The sequence below is a fragment of the Nematostella vectensis genome, chromosome 1 (genome assembly GCF_932526225.1).
Source record: "Nematostella vectensis chromosome 1, jaNemVect1.1, whole genome shotgun sequence".
NCBI lineage: Eukaryota > Metazoa > Cnidaria > Anthozoa > Actiniaria > Edwardsiidae > Nematostella > Nematostella vectensis.
In genome coordinates this window covers 13,284,119-13,303,387 of record NC_064034.1, presented here as the reverse complement: position 1 = coordinate 13,303,387, position 19,269 = coordinate 13,284,119, and the positions used below count along the sequence as shown (strand labels likewise).

The 19,269-nt window shown below is 39.3% G+C and overlaps 3 protein-coding genes and 1 long non-coding RNA gene across 5 annotated transcripts in view; all 4 read left to right on the top strand.

Moving 5' to 3' along the window:
• The first annotated feature begins 121 nt into the window (after nucleotides 1–121).
• Nucleotides 122–7,999, top strand: LOC5515923 (ferredoxin-2, mitochondrial). Its single transcript, XM_048725188.1, has 7 exons — nucleotides 122–163; nucleotides 224–313; nucleotides 2,372–2,426; nucleotides 2,695–2,801; nucleotides 4,047–4,134; nucleotides 4,573–4,625; nucleotides 7,385–7,999. The coding sequence occupies exons 4-7, from the start codon at nucleotides 2,708–2,710 to the stop codon at nucleotides 7,486–7,488; spliced, it is 339 nt and encodes a 112-aa protein (XP_048581145.1). The 5' UTR covers nucleotides 122–163; nucleotides 224–313; nucleotides 2,372–2,426; nucleotides 2,695–2,707; the 3' UTR covers nucleotides 7,489–7,999.
• Nucleotides 4,632–7,271, top strand: LOC125561264. Its single transcript, XR_007307294.1, has 2 exons — nucleotides 4,632–5,379; nucleotides 6,859–7,271. It is a non-coding gene; the product is annotated as an uncharacterized LOC125561264 (long non-coding RNA).
• A 532-nt stretch (nucleotides 8,000–8,531) lies between the features above and the next one.
• On the top strand, nucleotides 8,532–11,883 carry LOC5515924 (failed axon connections homolog). 2 transcript variants are annotated; one of them, XM_032385714.2, is made up of 3 exons: nucleotides 8,532–8,964; nucleotides 9,961–10,203; nucleotides 11,427–11,883. In XM_032385714.2, exons 1-3 carry the CDS (start codon nucleotides 8,636–8,638, stop codon nucleotides 11,494–11,496), a joined length of 642 nt encoding a protein of 213 aa, XP_032241605.1. In that variant the 5' UTR covers nucleotides 8,532–8,635; the 3' UTR covers nucleotides 11,497–11,883. The 2 variants fall into 2 exon arrangements, with proteins under 2 accessions (XP_032241605.1, XP_001635973.1); XM_001635923.3 differs by lacking the exon at nucleotides 11,427–11,883 and adding an exon at nucleotides 10,739–11,108 and having other exon boundaries at nucleotides 8,538–8,964.
• A 1,289-nt stretch (nucleotides 11,884–13,172) lies between these two features.
• The window catches only part of LOC116620127 (transcription factor E2F6), a 7,636-nt gene continuing 1,539 nt past the window's right edge, over nucleotides 13,173–19,269 (top strand). Inside the window, exons 1-2 of the mRNA XM_032385715.2 lie at nucleotides 13,173–13,321; nucleotides 13,824–14,080. Coding sequence (XP_032241606.1) covers nucleotides 13,833–14,080 — 248 coding nt within the window. The 5' untranslated portion in view covers nucleotides 13,173–13,321; nucleotides 13,824–13,832. The remainder of the gene's footprint in view (nucleotides 13,322–13,823; nucleotides 14,081–19,269) is intronic.

Below are 19,269 nucleotides of genomic sequence, written 5' to 3'. Positions count from 1 at the left end.
ATTCGAGGCATGCGATCGACGTATAACCATTTGGTTATCAGTATAAACCCTGTGCTCCTTTCTGATATAAACTTTGCTGGGTTACCTGTGTAGGCTTTCCGCTGGATAAATGAGTGAAGGCCCGCGTCAACCCGAAACAATCAAGAAAAGTGTCTACACACATGTAAGCCAATAAGTTATGTCACCGAGATGTTTACAGCTTTACGAGGCCTTTCCTTTGCAGGGGAAGCTATAAGAAAAGCAGTACGGTCTAGCAGATACCAATGGAAACTTTCGATCGTCGTGTTTTCCCGGGATTTCAGGACTACAAGAGGTAGCAACGTTTTACTAAAGTCTTTGGCCCCTATTCCCTATGGTACTTGCAATCCTTCTATTTAGGCAGTGTAATTAAGTTAACTATTTCCTCTTTTATCAAGATGCTTTGGGCATTTTTCTAATGCTTCTCCCTTGGGATCATGTATTGTTGAAAATAGGTATTATTTATGTATCATGTTGATTGGGTTTTTAAATTCGTGGTGCGATGTTGTCAAATTAATAACACGGGCTTGTTTATACAGTAAAACTTACCTCTACAGGACTCAAACATATGTGATATATTGCATAATACTTACTGTACAACGTGGACTGTACATTTTTGGTTTTTGGGGTGAGGGGGGAAAGGGGCGGCCATCCCTACTACATGACATAACATTCTATGCATTCCTTGTAATTCAGCTTCCCCCTTTTTATGATACATTTTTACCCTCTTCCATTCTTCTCGTTAGAGCAGAATTTGTTGTTGTGTGACCTTTGGGAATTCAAATCCATTTCTCTTGGAAAAAGGCATGTCAGTCATACCGCCGTGACCAATCAATTCCCTTGCTGTGTGCAGTCAAATGGTTTATGATGTGGCAGTGAAAACATGAAAATCAAAAATTGGTTTAGATGGTTGATTTATTATTTGCTATTTTACAAACAAGGATTTTGGATTTGCTGAGGTCATGCTACAAGCCTTCAATCGTGAATTTTGAAATAAATGCCTCTTTCTCAAGTAGTGCCCCCCCAAACACAAAATTATTGTCAACTAAAGCACCCTTGATAAAACTTTATGTTATTTGGGTCTTATTGACATTCTCACATCACCGCAGTGGCACTTTTAAATCCTATAGTCCCTATTAGCTCTAGCCTTCATGTAGGAATCAGTTAGTGGTTTTTAAAAAGAAACATTAAGGTTCTCGGATCTATTATCAGCCACATTCTACAACCGTTCACCTGAAAAAAATTTCAAACATTTCGTAAACTACAAAGAACAAGCCAAAAGTGACACATCGATTCAAAGAAACAACGTCTGTGAAACATTTTTTCATAAGCTTTTTATGATTGTTTATTATTTCTCTTAGCTAGAAAATTTATTTTTACGCACTGTAAAATGACGCACAAAAGATTGTCTTTGAGTTGAAAATGGGAGGACGAAAAGAAGCAGTAAAAATCTCACCAACATTCACCAATCACGATAAAAAAACGCTCAACAATCCACCATTCTGTTGTTGATGTCCCAGGGTGCTTTCTGGCCTTTGATTCAGCCTCAGTTTCATGCGATCTTTCATTGTTTGGGCCTCGGTTTGCATGTCCTATTATCGGCCACTCGAACGATTCAAAACAAATTTCAGCGAGCGATCACAAGTTTCGCCATGCAGTGTGACTGCTCGCGTAATGTCATTTTTCAATTGATTAGTACAGAGCCAAATGAAGCTTAAATTAGAATTGACTGGCACTTTTGGAAACTACATTTATCAAAGATTATTGTCTGTGGTATTTTAGCTAAAATTAAGCAAGTTTCGGTGCTATTTTTCTGAAATAATAGGACAGTGGTGGCCGATAATAAGACAGCTTAGCAGATAATAGGGCAACAAACTACTCTTTGCAAAAAGGCGTTTAACTTAATTGTAGACATCAAGGTAATTTAATCTAGGCTGAATTATTATGACAAATATTTATTGTTTTAAATATTTAAAGCTGAATGTTTTTTGTTTGCGAGATATTTTAGCTCAAACCTAAAATGGCCGATAATAGGTAGGGGTACCTTATATCTGTATTAGGTAGTCACCATCTTGGATGTGCAAGAAAGATGTTTCTTGACCTGTGTGACCAAATAAGGGACAAAGGCATGTCCATTATGGCAACCAAAGAGCTCTGATTTGTGTTTTTATTTTCTTAAAAACACTGACTGGGGCCTTCATGAAAGTCATAACAGCTGAGTTACATAAGGGCTTTTCCCAAAAGCATACATACCCTCTCCAATAAGCACCCCCATAAAGACTCAAACAATAAAGTTGGTGCTTATTGAAGTGATTAACATGTCTTCTTGACCTATCAATATTGCTGTGATCAGGTCCGCTATGTCATGGAGAGTTCGAATGGCAAAACCCTAAATCACCTGATGAAGTGTGAGTTATTTAAAACTTTTTATTTAAATTTCATACTTTGTAAAAAACAGTCTAACAAAAAAACAATCTTAACTTGTTTGCCCATTTATCTACTCGCAAAAGTCATACAGCGATTTTCATTTTCTTCATGAACTTTTGCACTATATTATGTGTGAGGGGGATGGCACTTGCTAATGAATATAGCATAAAAGCCTTTTTAAAAGGTATGAAATATGAAAATATGCATAGGGTTTTTATGATAATTTTTATTTTATTTTTTTCCACATAGAGTAAACATTGTTATGATAGACTCCAAAGGAGAAAGGAAAGAAATTCCTGGCAAAATTGGGGATAATCTTTTGTATCTTGCACATCGCTATAACATTAGCATGGAAGGTAAGTGAAATAATAAAGGTTCCATTCAAACTCGTTGAATCACAATATTTCATTTCACTCAAATTGCCTTACTCAATTTTTTTTAGTCAAATGACATTGCTATTACACAACAGTTAAAAAAAAACAGGCAGTTTATATTACTCTACTTGCTAAAATAGCACAGAGTTGGATTGTTTTGTCACAACCTCCATAACTGGACTTTTCTCATTAATTGCTTAAGCAGAATAGGTGCCTGTTTGAGTCCTTTTCACACAAAGCTTGCTAGGGTCCTTCCCCATGCTATGCTTTTGCCTATTGAGAGCCCTGACTATATACCTCTTTGCTTTGGGTGAATCTCCATCCTCCTTTTTTGTAGCTACTGCGCATGTGCGAGTAGCTACTACGTCATCACGTCGAAAAAAAAAAGTAAGATTTGCCGCGGGGTTTGCTGGGATAATTTGACTTCGGATACACTTCGGGAATGATCGTTACGAAGCGCCAGCCTAGAATGACTATAAAGAAGAAAATATCTAAATAATCAAAAGATTTTGGGGTTTGTTAAACAATTCTTACATATTCGCTTCTATGGCAGCTTGGTTTGATAAACTCGAACGCGGCTGCATTCCATTCACATTACAAGTTATGATCGTCCAAACTTTACGTCAAGTTATTGATTTATAAAGAGTTTGCAATACGTGCCGAAACACACGAGCTCATGCAAACACGCTCTCATTTGGTCATTTCGAGTATTTAAGCTCAGGTTTTTTCACCCGTACCCGATTCCTTTTGACATTAAATCAAGTTGCAAAGCTTTATTGAGGTTCTCTGTAGGTTCAAACATATTATCTTAAGTTATTTCGTACAAAAACATGCCCCCGCAAATTACATATTGTACAACAGTTATGTGATCAATTGTAGCAGGTATTTCATCTTTGTGAAAGAAAAAGTAACTGGAATTCGACGTGATCGACGTGCCTTTTCGAACAGTTCAATACACTAATAAGATTATTTTTAGTGGCTGAGTGGTTTATGTCAGTGATCGGAGTTCGTAGGTTGCATAAGGCCAAGGGTTCGATTCCTCCCCACTGAATTTTTTTCTTTTCTTTTTTTTTTTTAATCCTTGAGAGTCTACCGTTCATCAATACTTTTTATAGTATGATTATACTAAGAAATAACCTAGAGATATACGATAACATTACAGTTGTAAATACTTGCTGCAGTAGCTACATGCATGTCTTACGGGCCTATTTTTTAATGATATCTCAGGTGCATGTGAAGCATCACTTGCCTGCTCTACTTGTCATGTCTATGTACATGAGGACTTTGGCCACTTACTACCAGAGCCAGATGAAAGGTAAACCGTTGAATAAGAATTTGTTTTTCCTGTAAACAGTATTCTTGTGTGTAGAGACTTTTGCATGGTTTTCACCAGTATGACGAGGCTAGCAGGCACCAGATTTAAAAAAAAAACTCTCTTGTCTTGTGCATAGCCCAGTACTTTGAGCACATTTTGTGTCATTTTAAATACGTTTTATACATGTACTGTACTGTGTTGGAGTGGCTTTGCCCTGGTTATAACATGCTTCTAGCTACAATATGGCCGTCTTTTATGCACTGTCTAAATTTCTTGCTACTGAAAGTTTGATTTTGCAACATTTTTTTTTAGTTTCATACATTAAAACACAAAATAAATGTAGAAATATGTTAATTTAAATACGAATATAACAATGTTTTTCAATAATTTCATACACCAAGGCAAACAGTGATCCCTTAACTGCTTCTATTTCTCCAGAGAAGATGACTTACTGGACATGGCTCCATTTTTACAGGAGAACTCAAGATTAGGTATGTATGTCAGTTCTTCTCAAGATTAGGTATGTATGTCGGGTCATCTCAAGATTAGGTATGTATGTCGGGTCATCTTAAGATTAGGTATGTATGTCGAGTCATCTTAAGATTAGGTATGTATGTCAGGTCATCTCAAGATTAGGTATGTATGTCGAGTCTTCTCAAGATTAGGTATGTATGTCAGGTCTTCTCAAGATTATGTATGTATGTCAGGTCTTCTCAAGATTAGGTATGTATGTCAGGTCATCTCAAGATTAGGTATTTTTGTCAGGTCATCTCAAGATTAGGTATGTATGTCAGGTCATCTCAAGATTAGGTATGTATGTCGAGTCTTCTCAAGATTAGGTATGTATGTCAGGTCTTCTCAAGATTATGTATGTATGTCAGGTCTTCTCAAGATTAGGTATGTATGTCAGGTCATCTCAAGATTAGGTATGTATGTCAGGGATTCTAAAGATTAGGCATGTATGTCGGGTCATCTCAAGATTAGGTATGTATGTCGGGTCATCTCAAGATTAGGTATGTATGTCAGGTCATCTCAAGATTAGGTATGTATGTCAGGTCTTCTCAAGATTAAGTATGTATGTCAGGTCATCTCAAGATTAGGTATGTATGTCGGGTCATCTTAAGATTAGGTATGTATGTCGGGTCTTCTCAAGATTCGGTATGTATGTCAGGTCATCTCAAGATTAGGTATGCATGTCAGGTCATCTCAAGATTAGGTATGTATGTCAGGTCTTCTCAAGATAAGGTATGTATGTCGGGTCATCTTAAGATTAGGTATGTATGTCGGGTCTTCTCAAGATTCGGTATGTATGTCAGGTCATCTCAAGATTAGGTATGTATGTCAGGTCATACCAAGATTCGGTATGTATGTCAGGTCTTCTCAAGATTAGGTATGTATGTCGGGTCTTCTCAAGATTAGGTATGTATGTCAGGTCATCTCAAGATTCGGTATGTATGTCAGGTCTTCTCAAGATTAGGTATGTATGTCAGGTCTTCTCAAGATTAGGTATGCATGTCGGGTCTTCTCAAGATTAGGTATGTATGTCAGGTCATCTCAAGATTAGGTTTGTATGTCAGGTCATACCAAGATTAGGTATGTATGTCAGGTCTTCTCAAGATTAGGTATGTATGTCGGGTCTTCTCAAGATTAGGTATGTATGTCAGGTCTTCTCAAGATTAGGTATGCATGTCAGGTCATCTCAAGATTAGGTATGTATGTCGGGTCATCTCAAGATTAGGTATGTATGTCAGGTCATCTCAAGATTAGGTATGTATGTCGGGTCATCTCAAGATTAGGTATGTATGTCACGTCATCTCAAGATTAGGTATGTATGTCAGGTCATACCAAGATTCGGTATGCATGTCAGGTCTTCTCAAGATTAGGTATGTATGTCGGGTCATCTCAAGATTAGGTATGTATGTCAGGTCATCTCAAGATTAGGTATGTATGTCAGGTCATACCAAGATTCGGTATGTATGTCAGGTCATCTCAAGATTAGGTATGTATGTCGGGTCATCTCAAGATTAGGTATGTATGTCAGGTCATCTCAAGATTAGGTATGTATGTCAGGTCATACCAAGATTCGGTATGTATGTCAGGTCTTCTCAAGATTAGGTATGTATGTCAGGTCATCTCAAGATTAGGTATGTATGTCGGTTCTTCTCAAGATTAGGTATGTATGTCAGGTCATCTCAAGATTATGTATGCATGTCAGGTCATCTTAAGATTAGGTATGTATGTCAGGTCATCTCAAGATTAGGTATGTATGTCAGGTCATCTTAAGATTAGGTATGTATGTCAGGTCATCTCAAGATTAGGTATGTATGTCAGGTCATCTCAAGATTAGGTATGTATGTCAGGTCTTCCCAAGATTAGGTATGTATGTCAGGTCATCTTAAGATTAGGTATGTATGTCAGGTCATCTCAAGATTAGGTATGCATGTCAGGTCATCTCAAGATTAGGTATGTATGTCAGGTCATCTCAAGATTAGGTATGTATGTCAGGTCATCTTAAGATTAGGTATGTATGTCAGGTCATCTTAAGATTAGGTATGTATGTCAGGTCATCTCAAGATTAGGTATGTATGTCAGGTCATCTTAAGATTAGGTATGTATGTCAGGTCATCTTAAGATTAGGTATGTATGTCAGGTCATCTCAAGATTAGGTATGCATGTCAGGTCATCTCAAGATTAGGTATGTATGTCAGGTCTTCTCAAGATAAGGTATGTAGGTCGGGTTTTCTCAGAGCTTTTAGTAGGCCTTATTTTTCAAATTGGCATTTAATGTCGCAGGCACAGGCGTTAGGATAGTCCCAGTCTCTAAATTATCTGTATTTAAAAATTTGAATTTCAATCAAAATCGTAGTGTGTGCTTCTGTGAACTATTGATAACCGCTTAAACTGGACCAATTTGCACTTTTTTCACCTTTACAATGATCCCAATTTACCCTCCGACATTTGATAAACCCTAACAAATCCTTTAAACTGCCACAAACACCTATTCACCTCCAATTCAATGCGCCGTTTGCGTTGTGACAGCGCATGCTACCGACTTGGTTTGTTTGCAGAACGCAAAGCACCAGTTAATCATGAAATTAGTAAATTCAGCAGGCAGGCCCTTTTTAGACAAAATCTCCTAACGAAAAAAAAACATGTCAAAAGAAATTGTGATAGAAGCGATTCAATGTTTCTTATATCTTTGTAATGTTGATGATCTCCAATTTATTTTGACATGTTATCTTCTATCCAGGATGTCAAATTATTCTCACAAAAGAGATGGAGGGTCTAGAGATCCAGCTGCCCCCAGCGACAAGGAACTTTTATGTAGACGGTCATGTTCCCCAACCTCACTGAGAGCACAGTTGGACAAAAAGCCCAGTTATTAACTCAGATCAACTCAGTCTACATACATCTAACACGTCTAGGAGCAGAGCTGTCAACTGCAATAGTTACACATGTGGTGTGCCAGATACCAACAAACATTTATGATAAAGCCAGGACGTGTTCAGGAGTTATTGAAGCAGGCAACAATGTGTAACATATGGCAGGATTTGAGCTCCTATTTCTTCTAAAATTTCAGTACAAGGTTGGAATGGTATGCTGTGTTAATTTATTTTCCTCGTCCCACCAAGCCTGCGCAGACCACCTAGTTATTCTACCGCTTTTCTGTAGTTTTTCTAGTTATACTTACTTCTAAGGGGAATCATTTTCCGCTACTGAAAGCTGCATTCAGGATTTTAAAAAAGCCAAACAAATGTATCAAAATTGTTTTATTATTTATTCAAGTATCGTTGTGAAAAGCAATATTTGGGGGACTCTGTACTGGCCTTAATACCAATGAATAATAAACGCAAATTAAATCTGATCTTTCGCCTTGATCTTCCTGAAAGGATAAGGTTATGCACGGACAAAAGTTATCTGTTGTATAGGATTTGTTCTGGATTTATCCGTTGGATAAGCATTTACAAGAAAAGTCTTAGAGCAAGATATTTAAATGATAGTTTTTTTGTTGTTGTATCATCAATCATCACCATTTCTTGCAAAAAATTTTTATTTTATAAAGGTATATAACACTGTTATTGAGACTGAAATGTGGCCGCTTAAAAGACAGGGGGTGCTAAATCAATATCAACAAGTAGCTAGCGACATGTCTCCTGGATGTTTCCTAGTTTATAAGCCACTACCAAAAACATGTAGTGCGCGACAAAGTTTTTAGAGCGCTTCACCAAAATGTTTCTCAACTATCGGAAAAATATTTCCTTTTCCCTTCTACAAGATTTGGCGCGCGCTAAAATGCTGGACACATGTCGCACGCTACATGTCGCAGGGCGCTACATGTCTCCTAGTTTAGCCAGGCCTTTATGCCTTTAAGCATGTTCTTTTCGAATGAATGAACGCGAACATTAACACTAAACGGGTCAACGAGCAATGTCCTTAGACTGTAGTGAAAAACAGCTTAAGCAAAAACTCACTCAACCTAATCAGCTAAAACTCAAAGGCGATGGCGGAAAAGACAACCAAAAATGCCCTTGTTACTCTCTACGTAATGGCGCCAACTTCGCGTTCAATCAACCCTTCTCCATTTTGTCTCAAGCTAGAAACGTTTCTGCGAATGACAAAGATTCCTTACAAGACAGTTTACGGATGGAATCCCTCCAGCAAAGGCAAACTGCCGTGGATTGAATACCAGGGAAAGTCTATCGCAGATTCGAATTTCTGTGTGGATTTCCTAAACAAGGAGTTCTTTGTCGACGTAGACGAACATCTGACCGTCGAGCAGAAGGCTGTGGCACGAGCGGTTATGGTCACACTGGAGGAGAATACATACTGGTGAGGGTAATGACACATTATATGACAATTTTTTGCAACTAAAATTGTACAAGTAAAACACGCCAGCTTCAAACAACTTGAGTTTTCTACTCAATAGCGTCTACAATTTCAAATAAAGCTTTATTACTTCTACATCGCTGGCGTGATGTTATCGATGACGTCACGCATCCGTGATCATCAAAAGTGATAGCAGTTGATCGAATTTTACACCCTAAAAGACGAAGTGCACATAACGAGCCCCTCCCTCCTCCCAAAACAGCAAGAGATTAGGTATTTTTTTTTCCCAGCCAACAAGAGGTACACATTTTTTCAAGGGTTGCTGGGCACATAAATAATGGAATGAAAGCCAAACGTTCCGTACAAGCGCCAAAGGCCAAATAACAAACTCTTGCTCGAACGATCACTTGACCATTTCACTTTTTGACATTTCCGTTGACTTGTTACCATTGAAATGGGACTTCTTGGGTTTGTCTAGTAGTAGTGACCACGGATATTGCCACTCCATCTGGGAAAAAACACTCCCAACAAAAATTCCAGCACACGAAAAATTGCCAGCAGAACCGGTAAGATCAAATTTTTTTTCAATAACTAGGCGCCTCTAAAAAATATTCCCCGCACAGCCACTTTTGTGACGAAATATTGCCAGCAGAAACAGCCGCGGCGATTTTTTCCCAGCAACCGTGGTGTCGTAGATCTTCACAGCCAGCAAAAAAGCGGAACAGATCCGTTTTGTGCCCTTGAAAAGACAGGACGCTCACTTCCGTCGACTTTTTCCTCCCTCCCCACCCCCGAGTTGGAATCGTGATAGGCGGGACTTGAACTGTGTCTGTTCTTTGCAATACTTGGCGTCAAATCGGTTTGGCCCAAGCGCGGCGTATAATTTTCGTCGTAAGTTGCTGTTGCTGTAGGACTGATCTCGTCTGCACTATGTTATGCCGGACATGTTTTATTCCGGACGGTTTTATTGTGTGCTTGTGTATTTGTTTTGTATCTCAGGACATTGATGCACTACGTTTGGTGTACCGACCACGCTAACGTGGTACGCGATGAGGCCTTCTCTCACCTCCCAAGCCCCATACGTCACGTGGTCTTTTGGCGGGTGCAGTCCGCTTGCCAAGGTTACCTGCAGGCTCACGGGATGGGCCGACACACAGAGGAAGAGATCTACGCCATAGCGGAGCGAGACCTAAAAGGGATTTCGGCGTTGCTAGGCGACCAAAAGTATATGTTTGGCGAAAGGTATAAGACTTCAAGCCTTAGAAAATTTAATCACTTCTTTTAAAAATGTCTTCAAAGGAAAAACAAACCTGCCTAAAGCAGAGCTACTGCACTAAACCGATATGTTTTTACCCAACTGGGGAAAATTCCGCGATACATTAGGTTGATTCTGCAGTGAACAACTGCTGTCACTTCCCTGGCTAATCGTTTCGTGATACCCGTAAACAGGTTTAGACACCGCGGCGCTTATTATTTCACTTTTGTGATCGACAAGCGACACTTTTAGCGTGGAGTTACTTTTTTCAGGTTTAATGGCTGCGTTAATCGATATATTAAAAATTGACGCTAGGCCTTCTAAATTCGCAGGAAGACGCGCGTTTTTTTAGCGTTGTGTATTAACTATTTTTATAGTACAATGTGCGACTTTTCTTTGGGCGGCGTCTAAGCAATTAAAATTAGTATGTTGTAACGAACATGGTATGGCATATATTTTGCTATTTGACTTAAGGTAGTTTGGTACGACCGAATTTAGTAACTGTTTCCCTCTTTTTAACAGGCCGTGCCTGTTGGACGCTGTCGTGTTTGCTTTCGTGTCCTGTTTCATTTGGGAGTGCCCGAAGAGCCCGCAAGCAAAACTCATTCAAGATCAGCTTTCTAACCTAATAGCGCATGCACAGGATATGAGGCAAAACTATTTTCCGGATTGGGAAAAGATTATTGCGAGCAACAAAGCGCAATCAAGTTGACTACAATTCGAAAAACGCAGATAAAAGGAGAATACAAACATTAACGTTATATTTTCACATGTGAAATTGGTAGGGGCAACGATCTGACTTCAGGGAGACTCCTGAAACAGTTGAACAGATGCCTGTAACAAACAATAACATTGCTAAAATGTTCGAATGACAAAAAAACACACAAACGTGTCATAATAGAGTCATTGATATATAGAGTTAAATACTGAGTGCCGTAAAGGGCAGAGGTGGGTGTGTCCCCAGTTAGGGGAATGGCTAGAAGGGGCGTGGCTCTGCCCAACCATTGTTCTTGATGTATCTGTATTGTGCCCCCCCCCCAGTATTTCGATCCTCCATTGTTGCCCTTCCCGTTGCCCTGGCGTAGAACCCGCTTACCACAATGGACCCAAAATCACAGAATCACACATCTGTGGCCACAGCATCTGTGCCCGTCATTATTTGATTCCATTTAGTGTAGGCTAGTGGTGATCTTGACTTATTTCTTTGCAGGTTTGTTTTCCATCACTGCCCCCGTGAACACTACCCTCTTGATTGTAATTTGTGTTCTGAACCTCGCTAGTAACATCTCTCCAGATTATATTGTCTCCGCAATGCTCCAGTATATCTAATCTCCCGCTATGAAGTTGGAAAACTTGGCAATCGCAGCATTCTGTAATGAATCGTTCACGTTTAGAATTGCCTTTTGTAGTGAATCATTCACGGCCAGCCTTGACTTTCGTAATGAAGCTTCATAATCTTCATGCTATCTTGACTAAAATATCAAAACATGACGACATAAGTGAAGACTGGACGAAATTGTCGCCACAAAATCAACAGTGAAAACTACATTGCGAAGGACGTGTTGTGCCGTAGACTTAGACGACAGAATGATGCCCAAATATATGGCGACAGGAAGACATTGGTAACAAAAAGTTCAGGAGAATAAAATAAAAAAAATGGAAATATGCTCGCTGCTACTGAAAGTCGTTGACCCAATTGACACAATTGCTCAGAACTATAAGCAGATATTTGTGGTAGTCCTCAACTGGAAACAGTTGACGAGGAAACCTTCTATTTCAAAGAAGGACGAATACAGGGGAGGCGGACGGGGAGGGGCAGGGGCAGCGCCTCCCCCCCCCCCCCCCCTGCATTTTTTTTGAGCGGATGTGTTCTTTTTTTTTTTTACATGGACGTGCCGTTTTTTCCTAAATAGTGTTCTGCTTCCGCTGGGATGAAACACCAATGCATGCCCTTTGGGAAGCAAAGTGCTTTATCTGGCAAACCAACTGTGCCGACTGGGACTTCCGCACATGAATAAGATGGGTCAATTTAATTTTGCCATTTTCCATTAACTGACTTGGGTTCATTATAAAATGTTCAGCACCTGTGGATAGCCATACAAGTGCATCTGCTTATCATACGGTATTAATTAGAACCTGATTTGTCTAGTTTTTATGAAGACAATTAGCTCAAAAGACACTCTAAGTACAAGACAATCGACATCGAGCAAGGTATCTGCCAACACTTCTCTATAATACTCCTGGGAGAAGAACAGCGTTGCAACGCCTGTTTTGCATTAGTTTGTCTCGAATTTCTACATTTCGAAATCATTCCGACCAAAAACCTTTTTTGTAGGGCATATGATTTCAAAAACCGCAAGAAATGCTGGTCTTGACGTTTTAAGTGTAATTTTGAGCTGTACGCTTAATTTAAATATCACCTGCTATTCTAGTTTATAACCTGGGGTTACCCAAAACAAATACCCGCCACCCATCCCTCCTCATAGTTAGGCCGCACGTTGTAGGTCGTAGGCCGCAAATAGTTCGAGAAATCTCCTTATTGTTTTGTCTCTTATGTAACCCTGCGAAAGTGACAGCTTTCTTAAAGATTGTTGATCGCTAGGATACACACGATCTAGCGGTAGTCAAGCAATTTCCCGATTCTCATTGCTTAATTATCTTGTTTGCCCGATTCTCACAATGGTACGTTCGCGATCACTCTTGTGCGTCTTAGTTTGAACCAGCCCTAAGAGAGCACGCGGCACGCTCTTCCGTGGAAATGGCAAGTTCGCTGCTGGTTCACCTATGGCTCGCGGCGCGGCACAAGTGTGTTTACAAGCGTCTGCTGGTTCATCGGATCTCGTTGCACGCGCCTGCTCGTCATGTGTGCGCCCCAAGCGATGACACTACACGGATAAAGTATTTCTCTCATCAAATCACCACAAGTTCAAGTGGAGCCACGCAAAGCGTTATCGACACCCTAATGGTCTCAATCTAGCGGAATGTCGACGCCAGCATAGGGAAGCTATTCATCTTATTCTAATTAAAACCCGCCGCTCTGGGAGTAGCAATGGGAAATAAGTACTCCGCAACGCATACAACGTCAGCAATACAAACGGAGAAATAGTAAGTTATTCGCTTAAGTTTGATGATTAGCCTGAATTTGTTGATGTACAGCAATTTTAGCCGACTGATTGCTCATTTTTTTTTGCCGCATTTGAAATTCGTAGTCGCAAATAGACCAGGGATTTTCAGTGAATCTACATGCGATAATCCCTGGTCTAGCTGAATACATAAGCTATGTGCTCATACTGTGATAATGGAATAGACGTGCGCGACGTAAACTCGGATTTCTCTAGGACATCGAATATTAGGTCTTCGTAAAATGATTTATTTTCCTTTTTTTTGTTACTATTCTTTAGCAATTCAAAGCAATTAAATAAAAACATCCCTGTTTGCTCTCAAGAACAAAAACATCTGCTGTTTTTTTCACCCTATGAAATAAGTCCTGGTTAGTTTACGCTCCCCGACCGAACAAGGCAACGGGAAGCCCTTTTCACGCACTATAGGAGCACAATCCAATAACGGTATAAACTATGACATAGCCACTGAATGCAATCTGTTCCAGTTAGCATCGATGGACTATATTCGACCGTCTGTTATAACATCTGGAATGGCTCACCATCCCGAAAAAGAGGCGACAACTCTTGCAACTCTCACCAAGGAGTTTGTGAGCCTACTAAAAGCGTCCCCAAAGAGGACGATAAGTGTAGAGAAGGCGGTGGAGCGACTTCACGCTAACAAGAGAAGGGTTTACGACATCGTCAATATCTTGGAAGGGGCTGGCGTCGTCAAACGCACACTTGACAAGGAAATCACCTGGAGGCAAGTATGAGAATTCGGATTCGTACGACCTTTTGCCTGTTGAACTTTCTTTTATCATCAATTCTCAAACAGCTAATAAAGTCAGTTTGCCTTTTTGGAGTACGCTTAAAACACAGATCGTTTCTTTGGAAGCGTCCCCGCTTCTTGTGCCCCGTGCGTACGTAAAGTTGCTCTTTTGCCGCGCAGAGGGTGACCGTTTCACAAATGGTTTTAGAGCACGTTTAAGGGTGCGCCTAAGGGGCCTTGTGCATCTATTCATCCGGATTTCGAGGAATTATTGGGATTTATTTGTTTACATCTGAAGTCTTTGGAATACGGAACTTAAGCTTACTCGAGTGATCAAGGCTGTTAAAACAATTTCATAATCTTTAAATTCCTTTTTTGCTGAAACGAAACAAAAAGAGAAGAATTTAGCCTTTACGCGTTTGGAATCTCATCTCTTCAAGCCGTTGAATATCACTCATGACTTGGAAAAGCCCGACTTTTCCCTTTACTACGGTACCATCTCTCTCCTACTGCTAGATTGTGCTAAATGTTTTCCCATCTGTGGATGGCGCAAGCTGAGAAACACATACAACGTCTCACCGAAATGCGCTCCTATACCTATACTTTATGTTTTAAAAGGTTTCCTTGAAAAGGTGAAGAGGGCTCAATATTATTTCATAAAGAGACAAAAGCTTAAATAGAAAGCTTCTCGTTTTCTTAACGATCTGATGGTCTATTAAAATGTATACCTTTTTTCTTCAAAATGATAGCTGCGGGTGGGTAATGATGCAAATTTATGTCATGGCCTCTTGACGAGGCCTCGTCAGGGGGGGAAAGTCCCCTTGAAATCAGACGCTGAAGAACGTGAAATAGGCTCTTGTTAGGAGTCCGGGAGCATACATGCTCGGAGACAAATGGTCTTTCCGGGCTCCCCAGTAATAGATCAAGCATGAGCACCTCTATAAATAATCATTCGCGGTCTGTGATTTGTTGAAAAGATATTGTTGAATTATTTCCCTATAATTCCCTCTACCCCGCCTATGCAGTACACCTAGTTATTCTACAGCTTGTCTGACGTTTGTCTAGTCATACTAATTTATATGACGGGGAGTGGTAACTAATTTATTCAATCTCGTTTCATTTTTTTCGCGGACTCTTGGAGGCCTACTCCGGGTCCTAAGATCTCGTAGTCTTGGGCAATTTTGGGCGATCTTGGCAAATTTTGCTATATTTTATGTTGCGTTCTTAAGCGATCTTGAGCGATCTTGGAAAATTTTGGGTCATCTCATATTAATATTTTAAGCTGAGAAACTCTAATTTATACTAGTTCAACATAGGAATTGTACTATCTAATTACAGTATCAGGCCACAATAATTATCAGACCACAAACAATATAATTGTGAAACACTTTTTATTAAATAGTACTAAGTAAAAAAATTTGGTGTTCCTGAGACAAAGAAATACAATAGCATAAGAGCTGCATTATAATAATTACAATATATTTCACACTTATAAGACAAAATATAAAACTATCAGCCCAGTTGCTGGCTTTCTGTTCGGGATTCTTTTGGTTGGCTGTGAGGCAAAAGAGGGATTCGGGTGATGTCACATCAAAACACCACAGGAAACGCCAGGGACTAGGCTGTAAAATTCTGTGTTTTTATTCAAATTACTTTATTCATCTATTTATTCAAATATTTTTCTAGAATGGTAAAATATTTTGTTCAGCATATTTTATTTTAATTTACTTTGATTAGATAAGAGTAAGAAAGGAAATAAAAATAAAGAAACTAAAAAGGTTTATCCGAACAAACACAAAGAAATTAAAAACGTGATAATTAAATTTGGCCAGAAAGTTTCAGTGCATAAGCTTTTAGTGCAAACTATTCTTTCCCCTAGATTAACAGTAACAACAACATAAGTTGGTGACAAAGGCAAATTTATTATGTTTTAACTGAGTCTCTAACTAACTCTAGCTAGTCTGGAGATCAATTTTAATGTCAAAAATTCAAAATATTGGATTATTGCAATAAATATGAACTCAATAATCAACTCTCTAAAGTAAAGGGGTACGTTCGAGCCAGGGGCTCATAAGTAGGGGCAATCAACTTCCCCATGTTCTGGTACTATATAGGTGTCACGGCGTCTCCTAGGATCAGGCTATTTTTAGACGCGCGGATGAGCCAATCAGATTCAACCTTTGTGTTGACGTTTTGGCTGAGCTCAACTGCACGCGCAGTCTCAGACAAAAAGCTACGTTCTCTCTTCGGTACTTTGATTTTTGTTGCTCTCTCTAATATGAATACAACCCTACCTATGACTGTATGACTTTGAATTCTAGCTTGAAACTCATTTGGTAAACAAACAAAACCGACGGATGATAGATAAAAATGTATTCTTCCTAACTGCAATTTGCGCGTGCAGCCTCACGTCACTCGTGCGCGCGACTAACGTCAAAGTAGCTGATTGGCCCGTTCGTGCTCGCGCGTCTAAAAATAGCCTGATTCTAGGAAACGCTGTGACATTTATATTATACAGATGATTGCCCCTACTTACAAGCCCCTGTTCGAGCTCATGACGGCAAGTGTCTCACTTGGGCTGGATAGCTGAACTTTGAGTTTAATGAAGGAATATTCACAGAACATACTAAATTACTTACAGTTTGTCAAAAACTCTCCCTGAAGTATCAAGCTTCTATATGAATTAGGCAGTAATAATAAAGATGGACATGACCCCCGCACTCCCGGATGATTTTCTATACAAACTCGTTCCCATGACCACCCTTTTATTATAAACTACACAGGGATCCCGATCTCAGACATATATTTTCACTTTTATTTGTAGTCCTGATACAGGAATATAATACATAATGCAAAAATGAGCTACCATAGGCATGAAGCAATTTGCGGTGTGCAAGTCGATGGCAAGACAGTATATTTTTAGCCCTTCCGTGAATTGGGAGCCGGGGGAGCCTGGGGCGACCTACCTCGTTCCAGGCCTCGCTCGCTAGCATTCAATATGGCGGCCACCGGAGAGAGTCGAGAGAGCTTTCAATTGCTATTTACACTTGATTTGTGCGGCTGCATTAGATAAAGCAGGGAGTTGTGAGGATAATCTTAGACAAAGTGAACCTCGGAGAATGTAAGATGAGTTGCAAAAGTAAAAAAAAAAAACAAGTCAAATTGAAAGAACGACTGGTAACTGCAAGTCTTCACAAAAGGTTCGAAAAGGTAAAATTTCAAGGTCATGTCGCTAGCTTATTTGGGGTATTGGGCATCATTGGAAACTAGTCTAGGCCAGATCAAATAGAATGTCCAATGATTAAAACTTAACAGAGAATAGTCTAGGATTGTCATGGTGGACTTAGATTGGATTTTTTTTTCTACTCATCCATTCGGTAAGCGTATCGGCAAGATTATAGTTGATATTCACTTGATGTATTAAATATCTTATTTTGATTGTTTGCTCTGGCAGTTTTTATTATGCAGGTAACAACACAACACAGGGTGACCACAACAGAGATAAGATTAGACTTTTGTTTGCACCCTGTGTTGACCTGTAATCTGCAAAAATACCAGGCACGTTTGTACACTGTTTTTGTCTACCAAGTTACACAAATCTTTATGGAATTTTTAGTGTCAAGCTTTGTCAGTAAAATAAATATTTTATATTAAAAAAAAAACTTTCTCCAAGAAGTACAATCGGTTCTCTTGTTTTATTGTTCAACTTTTCATTTCCAACATACAGTTCAGCTTAAAAAGTAAAAATAAGTAATATTTAATATTAATAATATTTGTGTTTTTTATGGTTATACCTGTGAAGTAAATCAATATCCTTAAAAGATATTGAGTGAATGATGGTGATCTTAGGCATTCTCCGGTTATTTTGGTCAATTTTGGGCTAAATTCCCCAAAACAATTCAATGAATAATGGAAAATCTTAGGCAATCTTAAGCGATCTTGAGGGATTTTGGGCGATCTTGGACGATCTTAGGACCCGGAGTAGGCCTTATTGGCTTTAGTCTTTTAGAGAAAGTTATCGAATGGTCGGTGCGATTCCATAGCTCTTTCGTTGAAACCTTAACACGATTAGAAACTTTAAGACAAAGATGAGGATTACTACACTTAGATCTCTGTTGTGTCGAGTAATAGGAAGCTAAAAGCAACAGTGTACGCGGCCCTCAGCACACAGCCCTCGAACAGCCTTGCAAAGCTTTTTGAACAAGGCATGGGTTGTAGCACTGTCCGCACTTACGCAGGAAGACAAGGTACCGCCCGTCTGAACCGCCCACTCGGTCGTAATATGAAAGGCTACAATATCAAGAATACACGCTTACGGTCGCATATTGTGAAGCATTGATCATGATATGGATCTTCCTGAAGTTACTGATAACAAAAATATGTTGCTCTTAATTCACAACACATCTCCTGTATTATCTACCTCTTCATTTATATTTACGACACTATTCCATTCTATGCAATTTTGTCATTATGTCGTTATGTACGGTCCTTTTAATCCATTTCAATGCACGTTTTTTGATCTAGTGATCTACCATATTGATGTAATTATAATTAATATCATTAATGTAAGCCTCGTGCCGGAAAACTGCTTAGAAAGATCTGAATAAACAGCATTGCATGATTGGCGCCCCATATCGAGAGTTCAAGGGGACAGATGGGATGTAGAAAACTGTCCCTTTATTACTTAATTAGCTTTGGCGATCTTTCTTTTCAACCAATTTCTAATCGATTTCCATCGATGGAAGAAATCCAAGTTCGGTTGTCTTGTAGGACTCGTGTCAAAACTTAATTAGTCATCATGAAATTATGACGAGGGGTGCGCTTTTACTGATAGCAAAAGTGAACTTTACAACAACAACGAAATCTAAAGGGGTTCCCTTTGACACGAGTACCTTTATACGTGGAAAACCTAAAGATGAAGCTATTTCTAAGAACTTTATTCCTTAGACCAAACATATTTCTTACGAAGGTCAGGTTTCATCCTCAGACCACATAAATACCATTAACGGCTACATAATTTCTTAGTCATGTTTGGAATTTAATCTTTTTTCCCATGGCCTGTACTGTACATTCCCTGTATTTCGATCAGCGGTGAAGGATTAGTCCTTTAGGCTAGGTTCAATTGGTTGCATATGCAGCATTTGTACTGAATACGGATCAATGAATGTCTTGAATCTACTACG

Excerpts from the sequence above, each read along its gene's own strand:
- LOC5515924 (XM_001635923.3), top strand. The coding sequence starts at position 8,636 with ATGGCGGAAAAGACAACCAAAAATGCCCTTGTTACTCTCTACGTAATG. Across the intron at positions 8,965-9,960 it reads CTGGAGGAGAATACATACTG|GACATTGATGCACTACGTTT; the intron begins GTGAGGGTAATG and ends TTTGTATCTCAG. Across the intron at positions 10,204-10,738 it reads AAGTATATGTTTGGCGAAAG|GCCGTGCCTGTTGGACGCTG; the intron begins GTATAAGACTTC and ends TCTTTTTAACAG.
- LOC5515923 (XM_048725188.1), top strand. The coding sequence starts at position 2,708 with ATGATAGACTCCAAAGGAGAAAGGAAAGAAATTCCTGGCAAAATTGGG. Across the intron at positions 4,135-4,572 it reads CTACCAGAGCCAGATGAAAG|AGAAGATGACTTACTGGACA; the intron begins GTAAACCGTTGA and ends CTATTTCTCCAG. Across the intron at positions 4,626-7,384 it reads ACAGGAGAACTCAAGATTAG|GATGTCAAATTATTCTCACA; the intron begins GTATGTATGTCA and ends TCTTCTATCCAG.